This window comes from Lissotriton vulgaris, unplaced genomic scaffold, assembly GCF_964263255.1.
Source record: "Lissotriton vulgaris unplaced genomic scaffold, aLisVul1.2 SCAFFOLD_1535, whole genome shotgun sequence".
In the NCBI taxonomy this organism is placed as follows: Eukaryota; Metazoa; Chordata; class Amphibia; order Caudata; family Salamandridae; genus Lissotriton; species Lissotriton vulgaris.
This window is the reverse complement of record NW_028248545.1, coordinates 341319-367911: the sequence shown is the minus strand read 5'-3', so window position 1 is coordinate 367911 and position 26593 is coordinate 341319. Positions and strand designations below refer to the sequence as shown.

The 26593-nt window shown below is 47.9% G+C and overlaps 1 protein-coding gene across 2 annotated transcripts in view; it reads left to right on the top strand.

Moving 5' to 3' along the window:
- Positions 1 to 26593, top strand: part of LIG1 (DNA ligase 1) — a 397262-nt gene that overhangs the window by 121976 nt on the left and 248693 nt on the right. For both annotated transcript variants that reach the window (XM_086950012.1, XM_086950011.1), the window contains exon 8: positions 23577 to 23856. In XM_086950012.1, the coding sequence (XP_086806138.1) occupies positions 23577 to 23856 (280 nt within the window). The remainder of the gene's footprint in view (positions 1 to 23576; positions 23857 to 26593) is intronic.

Here is a 26593-nt window from a genome sequence, read left to right as displayed (position 1 = left end):
ACTTAGATTCTTCTGTTCTTTTTGTATTATAAGTATTTTTGGGTGATTTTCGAGTGATGGTACGCCTGACATAAAACTGTTCACTCTTTCTTTGGAAATTACTGGACTTGGAAAGCCAAATCGACATTTTGTGTAAAATTTATCTTTTGACTTCTATTTCCGTCGGCAATATTTTTCACATCGATGATTCTGAAACCGTAAAACTTGCTGTCTTGAGATTTTCTCCTCCTGTTTTCAGAATAGCACAGGTATGGATTTTATTACAGATAAAAGACATAGTTTCAAATTTATGATTAAAATATCTGCAGACATTACACAGGATCTTAGAAGACTATATCAAAAGTTATGTACATGGTTAGAGTTCTCCATGCATAGTGCACAGAACATTGAATCTATAGTAGTGTTAGTGGCTAGGCCATTCAATAAGTACATGACTACTAACTGGAATGATTACAGTGCTGTAAACAGAGTGCATGTTCTCAGATGGAGAGCTGCAGGCTGGCTCATCGAGGAACATCTGCGGGTGAGCTGGTGTAGGGATAGTTTGGGATGGTGATGTGGAGAAAGGGATCGTGAAATGGGTATCTTGACAGAGCTGCGGTATATTTCCTGTGTTGGCTTGCAGAGGTACAGCTGCGAGTTGGCTCACAGAGGAAGAGCAGCAGGCCGAACAAGGCTTTGCAAAGGAAGAGCTTCGGGCTGGCTCACACAGGAACCGCTGCAGGCTGACTGTTATAGGGAAAGGAGCGGGCCGTCGCCTTGCAAAGGTATAGGTGGGGGACTGTGATGTGGGGAGAGGGAGCGTGAAGAGGGTATCTTGTAGAGTGACAGCTGCGGTATATTTCCAGTGTTGGTTTGCAGTTGTACAACTACAGACTGCCTCGTAGAATAAGAGCTGTAGTATAGTGGGTCGTGCTGAGGGTAGATTTAGAGTTTATGGTAGTACAGTGGTGTTTGTGTAGGGGGTCATGCTCGGGTAGTGTTTCAGGGTAGTGCAATGGTGTTTGGGTAGAGTAGGGGGTCGTGCTGGGGTAGTGTTTTAAGGTTTATGGTAGTGCAGTGGTGTTTGGGTAGTGTAGGGGTGTGCTGGGGGTAGCGTTTTAGGGTTTAGGGTAGTGCAATGGTGTTTGTGTAGTGTAGGGGTGTACTGGGGGTAGTGTTTTAGGGTTTAGGGTAGTGCAGTGGTACTTGGGTAGTGTAGGGGATCATGCTGGGGTAGATGTAGGGTTTAGGGTAGGGCAGTGGTATTTTGGTAGTGTTTGTGGGGTCGTGCTGGGGTTGTTTAAGGTAGTACAGTGGTGTTTGTGTAGTGTAGGGGGTCATACTGGTGTAGTATTTTAGGGTTTAGGGTAGTGCAGTGGTGTTTGTGTAGTCTAGGGGGTTGTGCTGGGGTAGTGTTTTAGGGTTTAGCGTAGTGCAATGGTGTTTGGGTAGTGTAGGGATCATGCTGGGGGTAGATTTAGGGTTTAGGGTATTGCAGTGGTGTTTGGGTAGTGTAGGGGGTCTTGCTGGGGGTAGATGTAGGGTTTAGGGTAGTGCAGTGGTGTTTGTGTAGTGTAGGGGGGTCATGCTGGGGGTAGTGTTTTAGGGTTTAGGGTAGTGCAGTGGTATTTGTGTAGTGCATGGGGTAGTGTTTTAGGGTTTATGGTAGTGCAGTGGTGTTTGGGTAGTGTAGGGGGTCGTGCTAGGGGTAGCGTTTTGAGAGTTTAGGGTAGTGTAGTGGTGTTTGTGTAGGGGGTTGTGCAGAGGTAGATCTAGGGCTTAAGGTAGTGCAGTTTGTGTAGTGTAGGGGGTCGTGCTGGGGTAGTGGTTTAGGGTAGTGCTGTGCTGTTTGTGTAGTGTAGGGGGTCATGCTGGGGGTAGTGTTTTAGGGTAGTGCAGTGGTGTTTGTCTAGTGTAGGGGGTAGTGTTTTAGGGTTAAGGGTAGTGCAGTGATATTTGGGTACTGTTAGCGGGTTCGTGCTGGGGTAGTTGTTTAGGGTAGTATAGTGGTGTTTGTGTAGTGTAGGGGGTCATACTGGTGTAGTGTTTTAGGGTTTACGGTAGTGCAGTGGTTTTTGTGTAGTGTACGGGGTAGTGTTTTAGGTTTTAGGGTTTAGGGAGTGGTGTTTGGGTAGTGTAGGGGGTCGTACTGGTGTAGTGTTTTAGGGTTTTCGCCCCAGAACTGTCGCATGTAATTCAATGTCTCCTTTCTGTATTGGCCACATGCCTGAAACACATTGCATAGTCTATTTTGCAGATTCAAAAGCACATTGCTGCTCCTCTTCAAATCTTAACTCGCGTACGTTTGATTTATAACTGCAAATAATGATTGCTCGTTCTAACAGGCTGGTTTGTTTAGCTTCCTTTGGAAGCTTCAAATTCAACAAAAATAAAATGTATTTCTAGCCTCAAAAGAATTAAATAAAACATTTTGTGAGCACCGTAAATTAACCTGCAGCTTCCCTGCATTCACATTTTTACACGAATGAATCACTCTGGCCATCTGAACAGCCTGGCAAAATAAACCGCTTTGGTGCTTGGCACAATGCATTCAAAATGACACCACTATTTCTGTCTAAAATACCAAGTTGTTTTCACTCTTTAAAAGAAAAATCATGTACACATTTAAATATCTGTGATTGCCCCTCATATTTTAAACATTCATTAGAGGCAATCTCCCACTCAAATAACTCAGTTGGTATCTGGGAATTAGCAGCTGAAAACATGGTCATTTTAGAGAGTATCTTTCCCTTTTAAAGTGCACTTTTCGTAAATCCTCGAGTGACGCCAAATGTCTTGCTTTGCATTTCAGATAATACAGAATCTCCCACATGGTTGCTCAAACACGGCGGAGCAGGGAACATAAAACACAACAATACCTAGAAAAGGGGGTTTACTTTACAAAATGCAAAGACTCTCTTTTTAGAATAAGGCTTAGGGTTTTATTTATGCAATGCTCTGTAACAGAAAGGATTTCCCAGATGTCAAATGAACCACATTCAAATGTATATAGAGAGATTTTTATATGCAAGCTATAATAACACGCTTGGTATATGCAACTGTTAATTGCAAGGATAATTTGAAATACAAGCAGCAAATACGAGATACAACTCAAACAACTATTACTGGACATCCTGCAAGAGATCAGATATATATATATATATATATATATATATATATATATATATATATATATATATATATATTGACACTAAATACATCAAATGATTACTTTGGATGTGCACCTTGAGTCACTCACATCACAAAGAAAACACCTCAAATGACCACAGCCACTGGAACTGCATTACAATGGCACAAGTCAGAAACAAATCACCTCACCCGATCGTTCACTTGACATCCTTGCCAACTCAAGCTGGGTGAGCCTGTTACAGCCAGGCAATGGACTCTCGATCAGGACTCCAATCCAGATTCTTGTGGCAATACTTCTACTTCTATTCCACAAATGAACTCCCACCCTGGCTGTCAACAACCCTCAGTTTTATAGTCTCAAAATACACTGGAAGGTTCTTGAGTCTTCCCCTGTGCGCCTGGAAACTGACTGGGATTGGCCAGCTTCCAGGCTAACGTTCCACATCAAGGAGTTCCCTCTACATTCTCACATGTTCCAGCCTTTATCTTGACGTAGCTTAGGAAAGCCTTACAGGGTACATTAAACAATCTCTCACAAAACAATACTTGAGCGGGATTAACCCCAACAACTTGCAAGCCTGTCTGTGCATGCAGAAAAGCTCAAGCAAGGCAGAGTCAGAATTCAGGATGACATGAGGCCATTTTTCAATCCAAAAGTAAGAACTTAATAATACTTGCCAATGCACATCAAAGTGCATATTTGTGTACCACTGCTCAGAACACTGCACTTCAAGACCAAAAAGTACATTCCACACCTCCCTCCCTATTGCTTTCAAATGCGCATCCCACATGTTCTGTTCTTGGCAAGCTGTTCTACTCTTTGACCGCTCCCACTTCAAAACTACGAGAAGAGAACCCAGGCATATGCAGGACGTAGCCAGACGTAGAGGTTCCAGTCTCAACCCCCCACCACCTCTGCGGCTGGCTGTTGAAGGCGTCCTCACCTCAGGTTGTCTTCTCCCACCTCCAAACTATGGCGTACGTCCTGCATTTGCTGGTGTTCACTATAAACATGCCGAAGTCACACCAGACTCCTTCTCAGACGCTCCCTTCATCAGAGCTGTTCTGGACACAGTGCAGTTTTGGGCATTATTCTCCTGAGCAGCGAGTCCAGGAAATTCAGGTTATGATATCGATGTTTCAGCCTCTCTCTTGGATTTCAGGGAGAATGACTCTGAGGCTGCTGGCTCTCATGGCTTCCTGAATCATGTTAGTAAACCATCCAAGATAGTGTTTGCAGGCTCTACAGTGGGAACTGAAGTTTCAATGAGTGCAGCATCAGGGGAATCTCTCCCGCCTGGTCCAGATATTGAAGGGAACAGTACAGGACCTGCAGTGGTTGCTAACGAACCGCGATTTGGTCCGAGGCAGACCCCGGTCTGTTCCCCAACCACATCTTACAGTAGTGACAGATGCGTCTCTCCTCATCTGAAAGAGGTGGAGATCGGAGGACTCTGGTCTACGGCGGAGGCGGTGCTCCAAATCCATGTGTTGGAACTCCGGTTGATCTGATTGGCATTGAAAGCATTTCTTCCCTCTGTCAAGGGGAAGTTGGGGCAATTGTTTTCGGGAAACACGACCGCTGTGTGGTACTGCAACAAGCAGGGCAGTGTGGGGTCTTGGCTCTTTTTCAAGAGGCCCTACGCTTCTAGACACAGCAGAAGATATTCCTGGTGGGTTAACACCTGGCAGGTTCTCTCAATGCCAGGGCAAATTAACTCCACCGTCGATGCCTAGAGGATAACTAATGGAGTTTCCAGCCGGAGATGGCTCTGGGTATCTTAAAACAGTGAGGAAAGACTTAGTTAGATCTGTTTGCCTCCGAAGAGAACGCAAAATGTCTACAGTTTTGCGCGTTTGAGTTGCCAAGGCGGGTATCGCTTGGCAGCATGTTTTAACGTGAGTGGAGCTTAGGCCTCCTCGTTGCCTTCCACCCCCCCATGCCACTTCTTCCCTGTATTGTCGAGATCAAGAATGACTTGGCCCAAGTCATTCTTGTGGCTCTGAACCGGGCACAGAGTCTGGTTTCTCAAACTTCTTTGAATGAGTGTTGATTCTCCGATCAGGCTTTCCCCTTCGGGAGGATCTTCTATTCACAGCAGCGGGGTAGGGTGCTCCACACACACCTGTCCACTCTCCTCCAACTCTGTGGAGATTGAGCAGTTGCAGCATTTGACCTTCATCCCAAAGTCTGTAAGGTAGTCTTGGCGGCCAGGCGGACCTCCACCAAGACAGACTACGCCTGCCGTTGATAAATATTTTTAAGGAGGGTGAGTGAGCTGCAGGCTTTATTGTCCAAGACTCCCTATCTCATGATATTTCAGAAGAAAGGGGTGCTTCGCACTAGAGCCTCTTTCCTGTCTATGGTGGTGACTCCATTCCATCTGGCTCAGTCGGTCACACTGCTCACCTTTTATGCTCCTCCGCATCCCTCTAAGGAAGAGAAGCGTCTCCATCGTCTGGACCCAAAAAGAGCGTTGTCATTCTACCCTAACCACACTAAAGAGTTTCAGGTAGACCAACTATTCGTGGGTTATGTGGGAGCTTAAAAAGCTTGTGCAGTGCAGAAACTAACCATTTTGCACTGGATCGTTCTCTTTATTAAGATCTGCTATGTCTCCTGGCTAAGAAGCAGCCTCCTGAAGGCTTACAAGCCCTTTCAACCAGGGGGAAGGCTGCAGCCATGGTGTAGGCTTGCGGTGTGCTAATCCTAGTCATCTGCCATGCTGCAATTTGGTCTTCACTTCACACATTTGCTAAACACTACTGCCTGGAAAGTCTGGTCCATAGAGATCAGCATATCACCTGTTCGGTCTTGCAGGACTTTCTAGTCTAGTAAATTGTCCCCAGCCCACCACCAGGCAGTATTGCTTGGATTTCTACTCAATGTAAGGAATCTGCAGCTAGAAGTCTCTATCAGATGAACAAGTTACTTACCTTCAGTAACGCATTATCTGGTATAAAAAATATCTAGCTGCAGATTATTTACAGATTCCCTGCTCTGCGGACTTATTGTAGGATTAGGGTTGCTCTCTCATCAGGGCCCTAATTTGGACACACCGTAGTCTGTTTACTTCATGGCTCTGCAATTTTGGCGAGGGAAACGTGAAAAGTAACTGACATCCTCGCGCCTACAGAGGCGGTCTCACCCTGCTTCTAGAATCGGAGGCATAATCATGGTGGCACAAGAAGGCTGTGAACCGCTCGGCTTTACATGATGTTTAGATAAAAAATAGGGATTTTCCCGCTTTGCTTTAACTTCTGGTACTATGGGACAGCGAGGGTCGTATGATATGTGTAGCTTTAAATTATTTCACCTCGGTCTTTGGATTGAGATGGATAGCATAAGTTTTACAAAGTATGCCAAAGAAAACTGCTGTGTATCCTACTGCTTCTTTAATCTAAAGGTTTTTGTATTCAACTTCAGAACAGAAGGCTTTGCCTTTGTAAAGGAGTATTGTTACTCTTATTTCCCTTGGGACTGCTTATTTCTTAAGTTACAGACATGTAGCACGTGTTGGCTATTTTTTGGGAACCATGGAAATACTGCCCCTCCACCGTCCCACCCCTTTTCCCCCACTCCTTGGATCCAAATCTCCTCTCACCCCAGATCCTTCTGTTTGTTCTCCCCAAATCCCAAGGCTCTGCAGAAGTGTGGTGTGTGTCTGAAGATAATTTGTTTATGCAGATGCTGAAAGCTCCATAACATAACTGTGATCCTCTTTCTAATTGCATGTTTATTACGTGGTGGTTTTGACGTTTTATGTGAATAGCCGAGTTTCCTTCCTTGACGTTGTGTTCAGGTTATGGAAGGGTAATTCTTAAGGGACAGTAGCTTTCTTTTACTGTGTGGTGGTTGCTTAGGAGCTACATATGTTGGTACCCCTTGGGAAAGTAAACGTGAGAGCACTGCCTTCCTGATGGGATGTAGTGATGCGCAAATCGAAGGTAGTCTATTTTTAGAACCAACATTCATGATGTATGCAACAGTAAGTAGGTGAAGTTCCTTTTGACCTCTTGTGAAGGCTCCTATTAGAGTGTGCTATCTTTGAGTTTGGTTTATGGTGACTGCTGCAGATTGCCATTAAGGTGAAACTACTTTTTGCTACTTGCGGGTGAAGTAGTCTCTGGGTTCCACAAACTGCTTGCATACGGAAATAATGAGGTTTTATATACAATATTTTATAGCCTTTTCTGGGTAAATGCATTAAACCACGCCTTTATGCATTTCAGTCTGCTTATATCACGAAACTCTTGCGTACATTTTCTATTCCTTTCTCAGCCTTGGCATGGAAACCTTAATGTTGACCCAAGTTTACACCTCTTAAGTGCATGAGCTAGGTGTTGAGGACATTTTTCAGTACTCCTAGAACAAACCATTTTCCCCAACCAGGTATTGTAATTTGGGCATTTTCCTATCTGCTTGAAATATACTCTCTTGCTATTGCTATTACCAAGTACTCTCTAGTGGATAGTCACCCCAAATTCAAAGTTAGCCAGCGTGTGCTCCAGTGGTGGTTCTTAACCCACCACACAATTCAGGATTTCGACAATCTAGCTCTCCGAATTTCTGTATCATGGGCATGTCCACACTGAATTAATGTCTGTCAGGAACACACGTTAGACATGACTGATCTATCCCTCATTAAATAATTTTTCTAATTACCTTCAGGAGAGTGTCGGTCCATTCACACATAGTGTGCCTCAGCCAGTGACTCGTGGCGTTATTTTGTAGAATTTTTTGTGTTGTGTGCAGGAGCACTTCATGCTGGTGTCATAGCTCACCTCTGTGCTGACCCAGGGTTTCTTGCGCAACTTGTTCTTCCACACAAACATTTAGTTACATCATCTCTTTGCTTTGAAAACTATATTTGAGTTCAAAGTAATGAATTTCAGGGTTTCAGTGATTGTCCATTTCCCTGTATCTCCCAACTCTTCTTAGTACAGGGAAGGCCAACTTATAGGTCAGATACTTGATTATTTTACATCTATAATTGAAACTACTTTTCACAGAAATCTCCCATGCAAAACGATGGCCATTAGTATGCTTATATTTAAATTGCCTAATACTGGGTTATCTGACTGGCTACTAGGTAGGTCTCATGACCCAGTGAGCTTTATAAAAAATAAACTATCTCTTACATTTAACTTCGTCAGGCAGCATTCTAGCAGACCAATAGCTGCCTGCACAACTGTGAGCTTCATTGAATCCTTTCATTGACCCATCCTGCCTTTCTAGAAACCTTCCCGTCAACCAATACTTATGTGACACATGACTAGCCACTTTATATCAAAGGTAAACCATATTTGAAAGCATGACAGATCCCCCTACTTACTATCAAGGTTGAAGTTCAATCCCCACCTTTATGCCAAAACTGTGTATGTACCTCGTTCTGCCTTGTCTTCCACAATGATCATAAAATCGGTTATGGAAAAAAATCTTTTGATTACCTTTGCCCTGCTCAGTCTTTGAAAGTGCTTGTTCCTCACATTGCGGAATCAGGGACCGGCTTTAACATTAGTTTTAGCACTCAGAATTTCTAACTCCTGGAAAAAGTGGGTTGATTTCTCTTCCTGAAAACACCCCTAACCATCACATGCCGTTATTGACAAGTTGCATTACTCTCATTCCATCCCTGATTAAAATCTAGGAAGATATCGTGGACAAACAAGTCTGATTTGTTTTAGAACAGACAAATGCCCTGATTGCATAGCATTTATGCTTCCATCCTGAAATGGATACGGAGTACGTGCTACTCATAGCTCTTAAATTGCAAACCTTGATTAAGGGAGATAGAGCAGCTGTCATCCTCCTCTGCTGTGATTGATACCCTATATCGCAGTATCTTGGTGCATGGTCTTGCCAAACGAGATCAGAGGTGCAATGCTTAAACAATTTCGCGTGTTGTGGTGCTGGATTCTCTGCTGCTCCCGAAGGACTACCGATCCCAGGAACCTTGTCACCCCCTCACCTGCCCTAAATTTGCCAATCAGCCGGGATAAAGGAGCTCGCGGTACCCGCTACGAGGGTCCCGCTTTGCGTGTTGTGGTGCTGGAATCTCTGCTGCTCCCGCAAGATTACCGATCCCAGGAGCCTTGTCCCCGCCCTCTCCTGCCCTGAATTTGCCAATCAGCCGGGATAAAGGACCTCGCGGTACCTGCTGCGCGGGATGCGTGCGGGCGGGCGCCGGTAGAAGGAGGCCGGGCCGGGCCCTCTCTCTTAGTCTTCGCTTAGAATAAGGTAGTCTTGATATATACTTGGGACGATTGAAAGCTACTGGACAATCATTGCTGTAGAGACGGATTGTTGTGTATGTTAAATGTAAAGGGTTCTACCTTTTCTTAGAATTAGTTGGCAATAGCATAACTCGGTTGGAGGGTATTCACACGAGTATACATAATAGCAGTAGTGTATGTCTGCAGTTTTTTTGTCTGTGCAATTAAATTACAATAGCTATGTCTACTATGACAAGCAAAAGGAAGGGAACCGCTGGTACCTTGGACGATTTTGTCACGCTGGCAGAGATTGTTCTGACCCGCGACATAGAAATCGCACAAAGGAGACTTTCGCTAGACCCCTCCAAATTACCCACATACATAGCATAGCATAGCATACTCAGCAAATCCTCAGGGTCCTAGCTCTGGCGCTGAAACTCAGCAAGCTATTTGTAACCTGAGCCTATCTGTTAATAACCCAGCAAACGGTACAATGGGACAGCTGAGGGAAAATGCACAGTCAAGCCCAGGGATTGCAAGTAGACTAAGAGTACAAAAAACGACAGGGATAGTGGGCCCACCAAGTGGAGAAAAAAGCGAAAAAACACAGAGACGAAAGAAAATTCAGCCAAAGAAAGGAAAAGCAGGGGACACTGGGAATCTCTGTAATGGGCACCCTACTACACAAGGAAAGAAAGGTACCAGTATGAGAACAATAGGGGTACAAACAGATATTATCGATCAAATTGGTGTTAGTAGGGACCAAGAGGTAATAGGCGCCATGGAGCAAACAGTGGCAGATATTTTTAAAACTGCCCTGGCTTACATTCAGATACAAATACATGACTGCATGGAGAGTAAACTAAGGGCTTTGGACACTGAGATTGCCCAATTAAGTGATATGGTGCACCACCGAAGTAAGAACATAACAGTAGGCAATGGTATTATTGCAGAAGGGGAAAAGCTTATAGTCGATCTGAAAGCAGCAAAAAGGCCCAACATGGCCTATGATGGTGTTGAACAAAACCCAATACAAAAAGACGCAGGACGTTTAGGTAGGGTACACATATGCAATGGGGAAGAACCTGCAGGGGCATATGAACGTGGGGAAGAGTGGCCATGTTAATCACAACAGTATTGCATCTAATTCAGAACACCCCACCCAGATGGGAAGGACATATAGCTCGAATGAGACGGATCTTATCCCTAATTTAGATATTTTAAATTTGCCCCCTGCTACGTGTCCATATGTCCTAGTCTTAGCTGGTGTCCCGGTATTAGGAAGGGACCAAAAAGAAACCTGGCAAAATTTAAAGAATAAGATGGTAGATTGGTTGTCCAAACACAAAAAATCTCCGCCCAATAAATCAAACGAAATCCTGATGGTACGCAGGGCAATAGGTCTCGTATTAGGAAAGTGTGAGCTATTGGTATTGTAAATGACAATTTTTTAATATGTGTTGGCTTTGAAAAAATATAAATTAATAGCATTGCTATTCACAAAACCAATAGCTCACACTTTCCTAATGCAAGTCCTTTTGGCTATGGCTGTGGTTCCCAAACTGCGCCGCAGCACCCCGGTGCGCCATTAGGACTAGCAAGGGGCGCTGCGGATTTCTTTGCAATGAGAGCAATAAAAAAATAAAATAGTGAGTCTTTTGATGCCCTCCCTGTCAGCCGGCGTCGGGAATGATTTGTCCCAGTAGTCTAGTTAATCAAAAATGCCAGTGCTAGGAATCTGAAGGTGTCTAGAATGGGGAAAGAGCAGCAACGGCCAGGAAAACTGGAGCGAATGACCTAAAGGTGGCTATGTGAAAAGCCCCGAGCTGGTCAAAATGACGGCACCCTGCAGTGTCTGAACATCGGACCGAGCGCGGTGCAGAAATTACGAGAGCAGCATATACAAGTAAGGTGACGCTGCGCCTGATATGCTTAAGGGATTACAGAACAGATTATGGTGTAAAAGCACAAGCACTATTGCAGAGAGACGATGGGTTACGGTGCAGTGGTTCACCGGATTTCAGCGCAAAATGGCGGGCGGCTCCGAATGATCGGCCGTTCGCACAAGATGCAGATACGGCGAGGCATGGCAAAGCATGATCCCATGATGCGACACAGTGCCTCAAAAGTATATAGACGTGGTGAGCTGCGGATATACGTGACTCAAGAGAGCGGCGGGGACCGCGGGCTGCCCGTGCAGAACGGAGGAGGTGGCGGCTGCGGGCCCCCAAGGGCAGGGACTAGCCCTCGCCACAGCAGCTCTTCTACAAGTCCGGCGGCCACAAGGACAAGTAGCAGCAGCAGGTCAAGAGCTGGGAGAAGCTGCGGCTGGAGGAGAAGGAGGCCGAGAAGGAGGCCAAGAAAGTCAGCAAGAACATCGACCGGGTGCTGAAGGAGCAGAAGCGCGAGTACAAGCAGACGCACTGGCTGCTGCTGCTCGGTAGATACCCATCCCCGCCGAGGCCTGCGGGCCCCGACTGCTGCCGTCATCTGTACGCAGCCTGGACTGACTGCATCTGGACTGGTCAAGCAGAAACTTCTAATTAACTGAACTAGTTTTGGAGAATCCGGGCTTGTTTTACAAATTGTTCATTACTTCCCGAGGGGCATCATGGTATCCAGAGGCTTCATGGCTGATATTACAAAGTGCTTGACGTAATGCAAATTAATGAGCCGTACCGGCTCTGCCCTGCTCGAAGGTGAAGCCGGCTTTATGGGTGTTAAACGTATCTGATTTGTGGCTGCCACAGGAGCCGAGTCTGTCATTAGGACTCTCTTTGGGCTGAAGTGTGCATTTGTGAGCTCCCATTTTGTATGTTTATGGCCTTTTGCTATAATTAGACTGCCATGTCGTCCTCTTACCTCTGATCCTGAAGATGGCGCCCCCTTCCCTGATCTGGAGGATCTGCTGAGCATGGAAATAGAAATGGGCCTGCTCCCTTCCCAAACTATGGTGGCCATCTTGGAGGGGTCATTCATTTTACCTATACTCACACTCCTGGTCCCTGCTTTGTTTGCCTAATATCTCATATTAGGTGGTGTCGCCCATCTTCAAAATGGCATCGGTCAGGCATTTGTCAGGTCTACGTCCTGTTTGGTCCCCAAAGGTGAGCAGTGGGGCCATCTGGACATCAGACATTGTTTTCTTCCTCATCTCCCCGTTATGTTCCCTTCCCTCCCTCCATCAATATTGTTTTTCTTCAAAAGCAAAGGATCCAACTGTAATGTAACTCTAATTAATGTAACTCTGTAACATGTCTTAATTCTCTTGTAAAGCACTCTGATACCTCCAGGTCTTCCTCGTCTCCCTGCTGTGTCTCCTCCCCCCTCCCCCACCTCTTCCCTCCTTCATTCTTTGCCTGCCTCCCCCGATTTCATTCCTCTCTCTCTTGTATCACTTTCCCCCTATAACTTTTATCGAACTAACTTCCCCCTACCCCTCCCCGCTCTACTCCTCTCCACTTTCCTGCTACTGACCTCTGCCCTCACCTATCCTGGCACTAGTCTCTACCCTGTCTACCTGTGAATTCTCCCTCGTCATTTGAGATCTAGCTATTTTGTCTGATGCCCGACGGAGCTACCTGGTTTAGCTATAGGCGAGACAGTTCGGAGATTCCCTCCTTGGACGTCACCTACCCAGTCGGTCTTTAGCAAGACTTCCTTTCGTCTCTCCTGTCGTCTCTTCCTGCATCCTCCCTCTATTTATGTCTCTCCTGCTCTCCTCTCTGAATGTATTGAGACTGAACTATTTTGTCTGATGCCAGATGGAGCTACCTGGTTTAGCTATAGGGGAGATGGGCCGTGGACTCCCTCCTTGGTCGTCACCTACCCAGTCGGCCTTTAGACAGACTTAATTTCGTCTCTACTTGTTGTCTCTTCCCCTATCCTCTCTTTCTCACCTTCCCTGTCCGCTCCCCTCTACACTCCATTTTTGCCCTCCATGTTCCCTAAATGTTTCCCATTGAGACCTAGCTATTTGGCCAAAGCCCGATGGAGCTACCTGATAGCTATAGAGGAGATGGGTTTTGGGTCTTCCCCTTCGACCGTCACCTACCCAGCCGGACTTTGGGCAGACTTCCTTTCGTCTCTCCTGTCGTCTCTACCTGCATCCTCCCTCTTTTTATGTCTCTCCTTCTCTCCTCTCTGAATGTATTGAGACTAAACTATTTTGTCTGATGCCCTATGGAGCTACCTAGTTTAGCTATAGGGGAGATGGGCCGTGGACTCCCTCCTTGGTAGTCACCTACCCAGTCGGCCTTTAGACAGACTTAATTTCGTCTCTCCTTGTTGTCTCTTCCCCTAGCCTCTTTCTCACCTTCCCTGTCCCCTCCCTGCTACGCTCCACTTTTGCCCTCCATGTTCTCCAAATGTTTCCCATTGAGACCTAGCTATTTGGCCAAAGCCTGATGGAGCTACCTGTTAGCTATAGAGGAGATGGGTTTTGGGTCTTACCCCTTCGACCGTCACCTACCCAGCTGGACTTTGGGCAGACTCTCCTTAGTCTTTCTGCTGTGTCTCCCTCCCACCCCTTTACCCTGACCCCCTTCCCCTCTACTCTTCCCTTATCTCGTTTTCTATGTTCATGTAATTGTTTGTCTAGCAACTTATGTAACTTGGAACTGATGTAATCTTGTAATTTTGTGGAACCTAATGTAAAGCGCTCTGATACCTCCGGATCTAGCCAGCGCTATATGAAACTCTTAAAATAAATAAATAAATACAATAATACTTTGCTTTGGCACTTGCTGGCCTCGCTGCACAGGCCTGGCCCGCTGCTCATCCTAATTCTGAGTATTAGGATGAGCAGCAGAGCCGTGCCTGTGCAGCGAGGCCATCAAGTGCCAAAGCCAAGTGTTGCAGCCTGCATTTTAATTCATGTGCCATTATAGAAGGAAGCAGCAGTGATTATTATGCGCTGCTCGGCTCATTGCTTTAAAATGCAGACTGCAACACTTGGCTTTGGTACATGCTGGCCTCGTTGCGCATGCCCGACCCCGCTGCTCTCCCTTTGAGAGCTGCTAATATTGACTGATTACTCTGACTACTGGATTCAGAGGTCTACCGCCCTTCACACTTGTGGCGGGCTCTTCCCCGGTGTCTTAACGCATGGGAGGAAGGAGGCCTTTATTATTCAGCGTTTGCTTGCACTATCACAGCGGTTTACATCAGATGTGGGCAGTTTTTTTTAGAGCATTACCATTTTTTATTAATCAACATGTACAGAGTGGGTCCGAAAGTCTTTTTTGTTCTGCTTATACGAGAATTTGGACCAAGAGGCCTCTGGAGTGGGTTGACCACCTCAGTAAATGCGGGACGAATCCTAGTTACTTGGAACTGCTAGCGATGGTTTAAAATTTGTTTTTTGTAAGCCGCGAGTTAGATTCTTTATACTTACTGGCATAATAAAAAAACACTTGCGTGCAGGGTAGGCTGCAAACTCTGTTGGTCTAATCATGGCATCATAAATACCAACATTTCAGAACAGTAACGTGGAGGTTATTAATCGGAGGAATGTGTTTTCCCCAGTGACTTCTATTTGATGCCGAGGTAACTGCAGGCGGAGACAGCAGGAAATGAAGCCATTTTTGGCTTCAAACCCAGGAGTCTTCGCCTGAATCGGGGAGTTGTTGCAGTTAAAACTTCGAATCTGTGACCCATAGTTGGTTTTCCTTAAACTGTTTTAGCGTGACCCCTTCAGATAAGCGATGCAACTCTTTCTCTCACCATGTGCTGAGTGTGCCATACTCCTGCGTTGTCGGCAAGCAAGGACAGTTCTGTTGTGGGGCTGAGTGATGATGTGGTTGGGCTGAGTGATGATGTGGTTGGGCTGAGTGATGATGTGGTTGGGCTGAGTGATGATGTGCTTGGGCTGAGTGATGATGTGCTTGGGCTGAGTGATGATGTGCTTGGGCTGAGTGATGATGTGCTTGGGCTGAGTGATGATGTGCTTGGGCTGAGTGATGATGTGCTTGGGCTGAGTGATTATGTGCTTGGGCTGAGTGATGATGTGCTTGGGCTGAGTGATGATGTGCTTGGGCTGAGTGATGATGTGCTTGGGCTGAGTGATGATGTGCTTGGGCTGAGTGATGTGCTTGGGCTGAGTGATGATGTGCTTGGGCTGAGTGATGATGTGCTTGGGCTGAGTGATGATGTGCTTGGGCTCCTGAGTGATGATGTGGTGGTGCCCCCGAGTGATGTGGTGGTGCCCCCGAGTGATGTGGTGGTGCCCCCGAGTGATGTGGTGGTGCCCCCGAGTGATGTGGTGGTGCCCCCGAGTGATGTGGTGGTGCCCCCGAGTGATGTGGTGGTGCCCCCGAGTGATGTGGTGGTGCCCCCGAGAGATGTGGTGGATGAGGGTGAGAGGGTTGTGAGGGTGAGAGGGTTGTGAGGGTGAGGGGGTTGTGAGGGTTGTGAGGGTGAGAGGGTTGTGAGGGTGAGGGGGTTGTGAGGGTGAGGGGGTTGTGAGGGTGAGAGGGTTGTGAGGGTGAGAGGGTTGTGAGGGTGAGAGGGTTGTGAGGGTGAGAGGGTTGTGAGGGTGAGAGGGTTGTGAGGGTGAGAGGGTTGTGAGGGTGAGAGGGTTGTGAGGGTGAGAGGGGTGAGAGGGTTGAGAGGGTGAGTGAGGGTGATGGGGTGAGGGGGTGTGAGGGTCTAAAGTAAATGGTAGCAGGACAGACATAAGACCGAGAAGAGACTGCGTGGTGACTGCGTTGGTCAGTTTCAGAATCAGGAGTGGCAGAGTCAGCACAGTCTGCGAGGGATCAACGTGTCTAGAGGCAAAGCATAGCGGACGTAGCTTTGCAGCTAGCAAGTCGAGTGTTTTCGAGCTGAGTGTCCCTAGAGAGATGGTAACACAGCAACAGCATTTGAGGAGCAAGGGTACTGTAAACAAGCAAGGTAGGCTTTCACTTTCGTCCAGAAACAAGCTCTCTGCATTGCTGTGCGGGGCGGGGCTGGGGAGCGGCAGCCTTTGAAGTCTGATGCCAAGGCACAGACAAATGGTGGCGCGCGATGTGCACGCGGGGGGCGGGGGAGCGGCAGCCTTTGAAGTCTGATGCCGAGGCACAGACAAATGGTGGTGTGTTATGTGGCTGGCGATGGTGTGCACGCGCATAGATTACATGAACTGTATGCGATCCGCAGCCGTTTTGGTAGACTTTTCTTTTGCGCTTACTATAATCTCGCCGGAGCAATGCGCAAGCGCATTGGCTCAGGCGAGTCCTAAAAAGGGAAGTGGTTTTATGGTTACTTATCTTTGTTCCGAAATAAACTCCCATTGCCTTAGAAACAGCATTTTACAGAGTAGTTGTCTATTAATTGAGTGGTTGAGTTCGGAGTTGTTTGTTCTGTATGATAGAAAGATTTTATTTTAAGAAAAATAAAAAGTTGATGATGGCATTTCAGGCTACCAGCTGAAAACTATTTTAAGGCCCTGAATTTGGGGAGGAATTTCTGGTAAAGAAAATATTGTTACATTCCTCAGCTAAACATTAAAGTTTTGAAAACCAAAAGGGTCTATAAAATGCAAACATTTTATGTAGATCTGCTTTAATTTGAGAATGAAGTAACTTTAGATTTCATCTAATATAATTTCTTTTCACTTGTACCAACGATTTCCCTTTAGCCCTGTATCTATGCACTGAAGCTAACAAGCCACAATAAATTGTCTGTTTTCTGTTTGGATAATACCTTGATTGGAGCAATATTGAAGGCTTCCTTAATTGGCTTGTAAGTTGTAATCCACTTGAATGCTGTTTGTCAAAGTAACACATGAATGAGGGGATGACGTTTCTTCTAGGCAAATATTAAAAGCGTCTACACTGATTGCTTTGTACACCAGTAATAAAAAGAAACTACTATCTAAACATGGCCAATGCTAAATGTTACTGGACAGTTTTTTTTCTAAAATGCGGTTTCCTGTGTACTGCGTTAATAGTTTATTGCATTGATGACGCCGTTTAAATGAAGATGATGAAGTTGCAATTGCTTCAATGTTTTAATAATCTCCAAATCCAGCTTTGTAATCCCAAATTCCACTTCTAGTGACTTTGCCTTTATCCAATTTTTTGTTTGAACATTTTTAATTGAATTTTACAGTTGGCTCTGAAACTTCTCGTTGTGTTTTAGTCACAAGTCCAAGTAATGCAATTCCCTTAAAGTCTGTTTACATTTTAATACTATCCTCTAATATAAAAACGTAAAGACCACTTCATAGCAAATAGTTATCTGTTTTATTCTTATACTATGTCTCTAGTGGTAGGGTGACCGTTTCTGGTGCTTCTCTATCAATACTTGTTATTTACCACTTGTGAAGATAACTAACCTCTGTTCATTCAATAACCCTATTGTGTTGATGCAAAAGATATCTGAAAGAAACAGGTTAGTATTAGATTCCTTACCTTAGAATATCCCCAGGCGTCAGACTGGATCCGGAAACATTTGCGTAGCAGTACCCTTGCTCGTCGGTAGGTGCCGTCTGCGGCTCCGCGTCCGTCGTCTGCGTTGTTGGCGCCGGGATGACGTTGCTGGACTACTTAGACGCCGCCCTCCTGCGCTGACGTCAGTTCTTCTTTTTTCCGCGCCAGCAAGCGCAGGTCCCGAGAAAGTGGTACCCTTTAGTCATTTTTTTACTAAACTTTTTGGATCTTTTTGATCTGCTTTTCGAGTCGACCAACTCCAATGGTAACGGTAGGGATGCCCGGGTTTAAACCCAGCGTCGACTGCAGCCGACAGATGTCGGTTACCGACCCCCATCGCCGGTGCCTTCATTGCCTGCGGCCCGACCACGACGTCAAGTTGTTCCCCGACTGCCAGGCGTTGACGTCAAAGGCTAGGCGGGAGCGGTCCCGCAAGCGCCTCAAGCTCCGGCAGTCGGCCCCCGCCGTTCGAGGTCCCGGTCCGGAAGGTGGTCGCGGAGCCAGAGTTGTCATAGCTCTGGGAGTCAACATCATTCCTCGGGCTCCAAGTTGTCAGGTAAGAGGCACAAGAAGTCGAAGAGGCGTCATCGCTCTTCTGACTCCCCCCCGCCCCCGACGCTCGCGTGACTGGGCCAGGGGTTCGGGCGACACCGCCCACGCGGCTCAGTCGGAGCCGCAGGCGTTGCGGCCTGCTCCATACCCTCCGGTCCCTGAGCAGCATGCGATGCCGTAGGAGATCGAGGCCTTCCTCATGGCCATGAGGTCGATCGCTCCTCCGTCTGGTTCCGCGGCGCCTTCGGGCCCAGTGGTCCCGACTGGGGCCCCAAGTGGGCCGGGTGCTTCGGCCCCAGCGACATCGGGTGCTTCGGCTCCGGCTCCGGTGGCGACTTCGGTCCCGGCGTCGCAGGGTCCCGCCGGATCCGGGACGTCGTCGGTCGACCTCACGACCTCACCGGCGCAGACTCCCAGGGTGTCTCCCCTGGCGCCGTCCCAGGATGACTACATCCTTGGACGACGCCGTCCATGGTCCTGCCCTCGATTCGGGTCTGGCGTCGGAGCTGCACCGCTTGGCGCCGCTCTCGACGCCGATGGGAGATTTTTACTTCCATGACCCTGCCCCATCCTTTGACCCTGAGTATCAGGAGATGGGTGGCGAGGCGAATTGGGAGGGGTCTGAGGACCCTCTGGCGCGTGAGTGCCAGCCTTATCAGGACTGGGCACTTGAGCTTGGGGATGCCAGTGGTCTGGACACTTCGCCAGACACTGGTTTTGTCTCCCCCTCCTACCGTGGCTACGGAGGAGGGGGCTGCCTATAGTGTGGTGTTGACGCGGGCGGCCAAGGCCTTATCCCTTGAACTCCCCGTCATGGCCGTGAGGACTAACCTCCTCACTGAGGTCCTTAAACCGCAGGCAAGCTCCTCGGAGCCTCTGCTGCCGTTAAATGAGGCCTTATCTGACATTCTTCTGGGCACCTGGTCCAGGCCCGCTACAGGTCCGCCTGTAGATAGGGACGTGGGCAGACGCCACCGCCCTGCTCCGGGCGACCCTTGCTTCCTGTCCACCCACCCCACCCCGAGAGCCTGGTCATACAGGCCTCTAGCTCCCAGACCGCATTCCCGACTGCTCCCGCCGATCGGGAATCCAAGAGGTACGAACAGTATGGTAAAAAGATGTTCTCCTCAATTAGTTTAGGGTTGCAGTCAGTCAACACTGCGTGCCTCTTGGGCCGTTACACCCACTGTCTGCGGGACACGGTTGCGGACGTGCTGCCACAATGTCCGGAAGGAGTCCGGACTAAACTCACCCAAGCCCTTGTGGAGGGTCGAGATGCAGCACGTTATTCCATCCGGTGTGGGCTGTATACCACGGAATCGCTGGGCAGAGCGATGGCAACGACGGTGGTGATTCATCGCCACGCCTGGCTGAGGTCTGCCAACTTTTCGGCTGATGTCCGAAACACCCTTTGGCGACAAGGCAGACAGTGCGCTTGAGCGCTTTAAGGACTCCAGGGCTACGGCCAAGTCCTTGGGCATGTCGGCCCTGCGTCAGCAAACTTCTGCCCAGCGCTCCTTTCGTGGCCAAGGAAGGGGCACCCCCAAACGTCCTGCCAGCCACGGGTCACAGACTAACATCCAGCGCGGTGGCGGATGTGGTAACCGCCGTGGCGGCGGTCAGGGACAACGGCGAGGTCAGTCCACCCCTGCAGCATCTGCCTCAAAACCCTCCTAGTCCATGCTTTCAGGCCCATGTGACGCTAGTGGGGATCAGGTTTCGCCATCACCTCCTCCACTGGCGCACTGTCCTATCGGACAGGTGGGTGCTGCAAATCGTCCGAAGGGGCTACTCCCTCCCCTTCGAGGCGACTCCTCCAGCCATGCCACCGCAGTACCACCACGTGTCGGGGGATCACTTGAGTCTTCTGCAGGAGGAAGTTACGGCCCTCTTGGCCAAGGGGGCCATCGAGCACGTTCCTGGGCCAGAAGTAGGGTGTGGTTGTTACTCCCACTACTTTCTGGTTCCCAAGAAGGGCAAAGGGGGCCTACGCCCTATCTTGGACCTGGGGAACGTCAACAGCTTCCTCTGGAAGGAGAAGTTCAAGATGCTGACTTTGGCTCAGGTCTTAGCTGCCCTGGACCCGGGAGACTGGATGGTAGCATTGGACTTGCAGGACGCTCATTTTCACATCCCCGTCCTGCCGGCCCACCGGCATTACCTGCGGTTCACGATAGGCCACGAGCACTTTCAGTTTACAGTGCTCCCCTTCGGCCTTACCGGCGCCCCACGGGTGTTCACGAAAGTGATGGCGGTGGTCGCAGCTCATCTGCGCAGGTTAGGGGTTTCAGTCTTTGCCTACCTCGACGACTGATTGTTGAAGGCGGGCTCGCCCCAGACAGTAGTCAGCCACCTCCAGACTACGGCCGACCTCCTGCACCTGCTGGGGTTCTGCATCAATGTGCCGAAGTCACCTGTGTCCCTCTCAGAAGTTCCTCTTCATCGGAGCAGTTCTAGACTCTGCGCAGTTTCGGGATTATCCTCCCGAACAGCAGGTTCAGGATATTCAGGCTCTGGTTCCGATCTTTCAGCTGTTATCCTGAGTCTCGGTCAGGTTGAGGCTGCGGCTTCTGGGGCTGATGGCCTCCTGCATCCTTCTGCTGCATCACGCCCGGTGGCGGATGCGAGCTCTGCAGTGGGACTTGAAGTTTCAGTGGGCCCAGCATCAGGACAACTTGTCCGACCATGTCTTTATCTCGGTGGGCATTCCAAGACAGTTGCAGTGGTGGCTCACGGACCGCGATTGGGTTAGCGACAGATCCCGCTCCCTACCCATACTGGAGCATGTAGTTGTGACGGACTCGTCCCTCCAGGGCCGGGGAGGCCATGTGGGAGAGGCGGAGATCAGAGGCATCTGGTCTCCGGCGGAGTCCCAGCTCCATATCAGCCTTCTGGAGCTGCGGGCGATTAGTCTTGCACTGAAGGCATTCCTCCCCTCTGCCCGGGGGAGTGTAGTGCAGGTGTTCACGGACAACACCACTGCCATGTGGTACTGCAACAAACAGGGCGGGGTGGGGTCGTGGACCCTATGCCAGGAGGCTCTGCGCCTCTGGCAGTGGCTGGAACATCAGGGTGTGACCCTGGTGGTTCAACACCTGGCAGGTTCCCTCAACGCCAGGGCGGACGAACTCCGCCGTCGGTGCATGATGGAGCACGAATGGCGTCTGAACTCGGATGTGGCGCAAGGCCTCTTTCACCAGTGGGGAGAGCCTTGGTTAGATCTATTTGCCACCGAAGAGAATGCGCAATGTCATCAGTTCTGCGCGTTGGAATTTTCAAGGCGGCAGTCGCTCGGAAACGCTTTTCGTCGCGAGTGGAGTTGCGGTCTGTTGTACGCCTTTCCACCTATACCACTTCTGCCCAGAGTGCTGCAGATCAAGCACGACCGGGCTCAAGTCATCCTTGTGGCTCCGGACTGGGCACGAATGTACTGGTATCCCGAGCTACTCAGCATGTCAGACGATCCCCGATTCGTCTGCCTCTTCAGGAGGACCTTCTGTCGCAGCAGCAGGGGACGGTCCTCCACCCGAACCTGTCCAGTCTCCACCTCCATGCTTGGAGATTGAGCGGCGACAGTTGAGGCCATTTGACTTGCCCCCCTGAAGTTTGTAATGTGATTCTGGCAGCCAGGCGTCCCTCCAATAAGTCGGTATACGCCTGCAGGTGGAACAGAATTGTGGCATGGTGCACAGCAAAGGCTGTGAATCCACTCTCTGTCCCCCTTTCTGAGTTTCTCCTCTTCCTTCTTTCTCTTGCCCAGCACGGCTCTGCTCTGGGCACTATCAAGGGCTACCTATCTGCCCTTTCTGCCTTCTTAAGGCTACCTGATCAGCCTGATCAACCTTCTTTGTTAAAGTTCCTGATTGTAAATAGGTTTTTGAAGGGCATCACTCATGTTTCCTCCTGTTCCTTTCGTGATGCCCTAGTGGGACTTGAACCTTGGTCTGACATATATGATGTGCGCTCCCTTCGAGCCACTTCACAACTGTCCTTCATCTCCTTACTCTTAAGACTGCTTTCCTGGTTGCCATCACCTCTGCCAGGAGAAAGTTGTGTTGCGGACGAGACCCTCTTTCCTGCTTAAGGTAGTCACAGCCTTCCACATCGGGCAGTCCATCACCTTGCCCACCTTCTTTCCACCTCCGCATCCCTCGAAAGAGGAAGAGAGGCTCCACCGCCTGGACCCAAAACGTGCACTCTCTTTCTATCTGGATCGCACACGCCAGTTCCGGGTGGATGACCAACTCTTTGTTGATTACGTGGGCGCTAAGAAAGGTCGGGCGGTGCACAAGCGGACCATCTCTCGGTGGGTCGTGCTGTGCATCAAGGTATGCTACTCTTTGGCTAAAAAGGAACCTCCTGTTGGGCTGAGGGCCCATTCCACTTGGGCCACGGCGGCTACTACTGCCCTGGGTCGAGGAGTCCCCTTGCAGGACATTTGTCAGGCAGCTACTTGGCCCTCGCTGCACACGTTTGCAAGACACTACTGCCTGGACAGCCAAGTCCGGAGAGATGGCTTTTTCGGCCGTTCCGTTCTCCAGGACTTTCTGCTGTGATCATTGGGTCGCAGACCCACCTCCGTGGTTGGTATTGCTGGGGTATCTATTCTAAGGTAAGGAATCTAATACTAACCTGTTTCTTTCAGACGCACAAGTTACTTACCTTCGGTAATGATATATCTGTAAGAAACAGTAGTTAGTATTAGATTCCTTACCGCCCCATCCATCCTCCCCGTTCTGCGAACCGATATCTAGGGTTAAGGTCATCCCCTTTCAGGGCCCTAGTTTCATGGCACCAGTGTTGGTTTTTATCATGGTTCTGCGTTTCTGGCGCGGAAAAGCTATGTATAAGAACTGACGTCAGCTCGCGAGGGCGGCGTCTAAGTACTCCGGCGACATCATCCCGGTGCCGACGACGGACGCGGAGCCGCAGACGACGCCTACCGACGCACAAGGGTACTGCTACGCAAAAGTTTCTGGATCCAGTCTGATGCCTGGGGATATTCTAAGGTAAGGAATCTAATACTAACTACTGTTTCTTATAGATATATTGTTACCAAAGGTAAGTAACTTGTGCAACAGACGCAACTCATGAAATGAGATGTCCTGAGTTGAAATGATTGTGGGCTCAAGGTGTCTCTCCCTTGTTATATTAAGCTATGTGCATCTATCAGACAAACATTGCAGAATCTAACCTTGGTCAAAGGGTCTTGCAGTAAAATGTTTTTGAATTTTGTGTATATTTATTCTTTGTTACCATCAGCTCCGAGGAAGCCCTCACCAAAAGCAGAGAAGGACAAAAAGTTGGAAAAGATTGAGAAGGTGAAAGATGTTGACAGTGAGCAAGTAAAGCAGGAGAAAGGTTTGATATTGGAAGAAAAGCTGCAGTCCGAAGAAAAGAGGAAGGCAGAAAAGGTGAAGGAGAAAAAGATTGAACATGTGGAGATGAAAGGGGAGAAAAAGAAGACCGAAAATGAGCCGGATAAACAAGATATTCAGAAAGCCTCTCCTGAGGCTCGTGACAAAGGTGCAGCCGTCAGTAGGTAGGTCTACTGAGTTATTACCTGCTCAAACATATCGCCAAAGTCCTGGAGGATGTTCTTAAATGTGGTTATTCACATGACACCGTAAAAACTTCAGGTGCCTAGAGCCAGAATCCCTGTTTTCAGTTGTTCATCTAGAACAGGGGTGTTTAGCTGTGTTGTGTGGGTGTGTCTGGTTTTTTTTGTGTTTTTTTTTTTTGAGCTAGGTTACAATATTTTTGTTAACCAATAGACCAGGTGTGTGAGCGCCACCCTCCTAAAGAGGGTTCTGATGGGTATCACGGCGTGAAAATATACAGGAGTATAATAGCAAATTTCTGACACTCAAACTGCTTTTGACTCCCTGCAAACTCCTTGCAATGAGCTCCCCAGGCCCACTGAATTACAAGATGCCTTTGCTCACGTTTCAGCTGAACCTTTTCTTCTTCCTTCAACTTCTTTCCAAAGTCATGCGGTTTGATAACAATGTTAATGTGTCTTCTTCATGGCAGGCACTGTAGCCTATTGGTCACAGGTTCAAATATAAAGAGATGGATCTCAGAGTTCATGTCGTTGTTATAGAAATCCTTCTGTAACTTGCATGCCGCACGTTTCCATCCCGAGAAATCGTTCTTTTAATTTATGTGCTTAATGCAAATATCTCAATATTATCAGGCTGCATTATCAGGCTGGCATAAGTTTGAAGTCATGAAGGGCTTTATTGTTGAAATGTTGATAAATGAAATGCTGTTGAATTGCACAGTAGTGTCGAGTATAAAAACAAATCAATTTCTATCGGCTGCAAATTAAAAGGCAACTAAATACTATGAATATGAATATAATCCTGATAAAGTACAAATTAAGTGAACGAAGACCTGATGAATCTTACTTGCTTTCGCTCTATCACTTGATTATTTTACATCCACTTCAGTGAGAAAATTTACCAATGGGCTGGGGATCAAGACACTTAACATGTAGTAAGAAGTCTCATTGCTACCCATTGAAGAAAGTCTTTTTAGCTGTGTTAAATGGCCCCCACAAACCGTAAAAAGACTCGCTTGCAGGGAGAAAAGAGCCCCACCGCGCTGTGAATTAAGGTCCTTCACCCGTTGATACAAGTCTCACGGCTCCCCATGGAGGAAACGTTTGCCTAGCTTTGCTGCACAGCCCACTGACTGTAATAAAAAAAATCCCCCAAAAATCTACTAAACAGAACCTCTCGCTCTTGATTGAAAGCCATCCTGATCTTTCTCCGGATATCTGGGAGACAAGTCATAAACTGTTCTTCAAACATAGGCTGTTTAAACCTCGTTTCTGTATTAGCCATCCCTACCATGAGACAGAGACCAGTCCTACCTCCCACAAGAATTTCTACAAAACCTGCTTGTTGGAAATGGCCCTTTTTGCATGGTTATCCTCAAACGTTTTGCTTATTAGTTCTCCTCCAACTGTTCCTCACCTGTTTTTGTTGGCTTTAGGATTCTGGGCCCTTTACCACTGCTAAACAGTGCTATAGTGCATATACTCTATGCACATTAGGATTATAATGGATTATCCATGATTGGCATATTAGATTAACTCGTAGTCCCTAGTGAACTGCACGAAGTATGCCAGGCCCGTAGATCAAATGCTACTAGTGGACCTGCAGCACTGGTTGTGCCACCCACACGTGTAGCCCTGTAAATGTGTCTTAGACCTGCCACCACAGTGTCTGTGCACACATTTAACTGCCATGTTGACCTGGCAAGTGCCAGGCCCTAACCTTCTCTTTCCTTACATGCAAGTCACCCTCTGGTAGGCCGAAGGTACCCCAATGGGCAGGGTGCAGTGTATGTGAAAGGTAGGACATGTGCTGTGGTGTTTTACATATCCTGATAGTGAAATGCTGTCCGTTTCATTTTCACTATTTAAAGGCTATCTGTCCCATAGGCTAACATGGGAGTTGCTTTATAAGCTCTTACTAGCAAAACTTTCCATTGGGACAAGATAGATAAATCGAGTTTAGGCTCTCTGAACTCCGAATGTAATAACTCATTTTTTTAGGAAAGTGGTTTTCAAATTGTTTGAAAATGCCACACGCACGCCAGGACTTGGTCCTAGGTTTTTTTACGTACTTTTAGAAAGTAGGCATTTTCTGGTTTAACCATTCTCTGTGCCTATGCTGGTTTGTGTATTGACTGTCTGGGTTTGGATTGACAGGAGCTGGGGATGTGCTTTCACTGTAGACCGCCACAAGGAGGGTTGAGGTGTGTCCTGCCTTTCCTGGGTGTATCATTGCTGGGCTGAACAGACCCTGGCTGCATTTAGAGTTGTAGCAGGAGTTTATTCTGTGCATCTCTCTAGGACAAAGTGAGACAAGTAACTGAGTGAAAAGTACTGTACTGTTTCCACGATCCCTTAGGGGACAGGGTTGTCATGTTTGATAGGTGGCAAAAACTATTCCCTCCTTGGTAAGAGGGGTTCATAGTGGCACTGTGAGCTAGCTGGTATACAGGTTAGCTTATCCAGTCGGGGTGTCTGGAATCAGACTGATTCACAAAGAGTGAGAGACCCAAAGTATACCCTTGAGGGCTTGGGTAGTTAAGTGAAAGGGTAGGGAGGCCTTCAAGGGATTTAATTCAAAACAAAGATCAGTTATTCAATTTACTTGGAGGTTAAAGTTAAATAACCTAATGTGTGAGTCATGTAAATAAATATACAAAGTCAGTTGAAACACATCAAAACATATAGACATATAAACAACAAAACACAAAGGTGT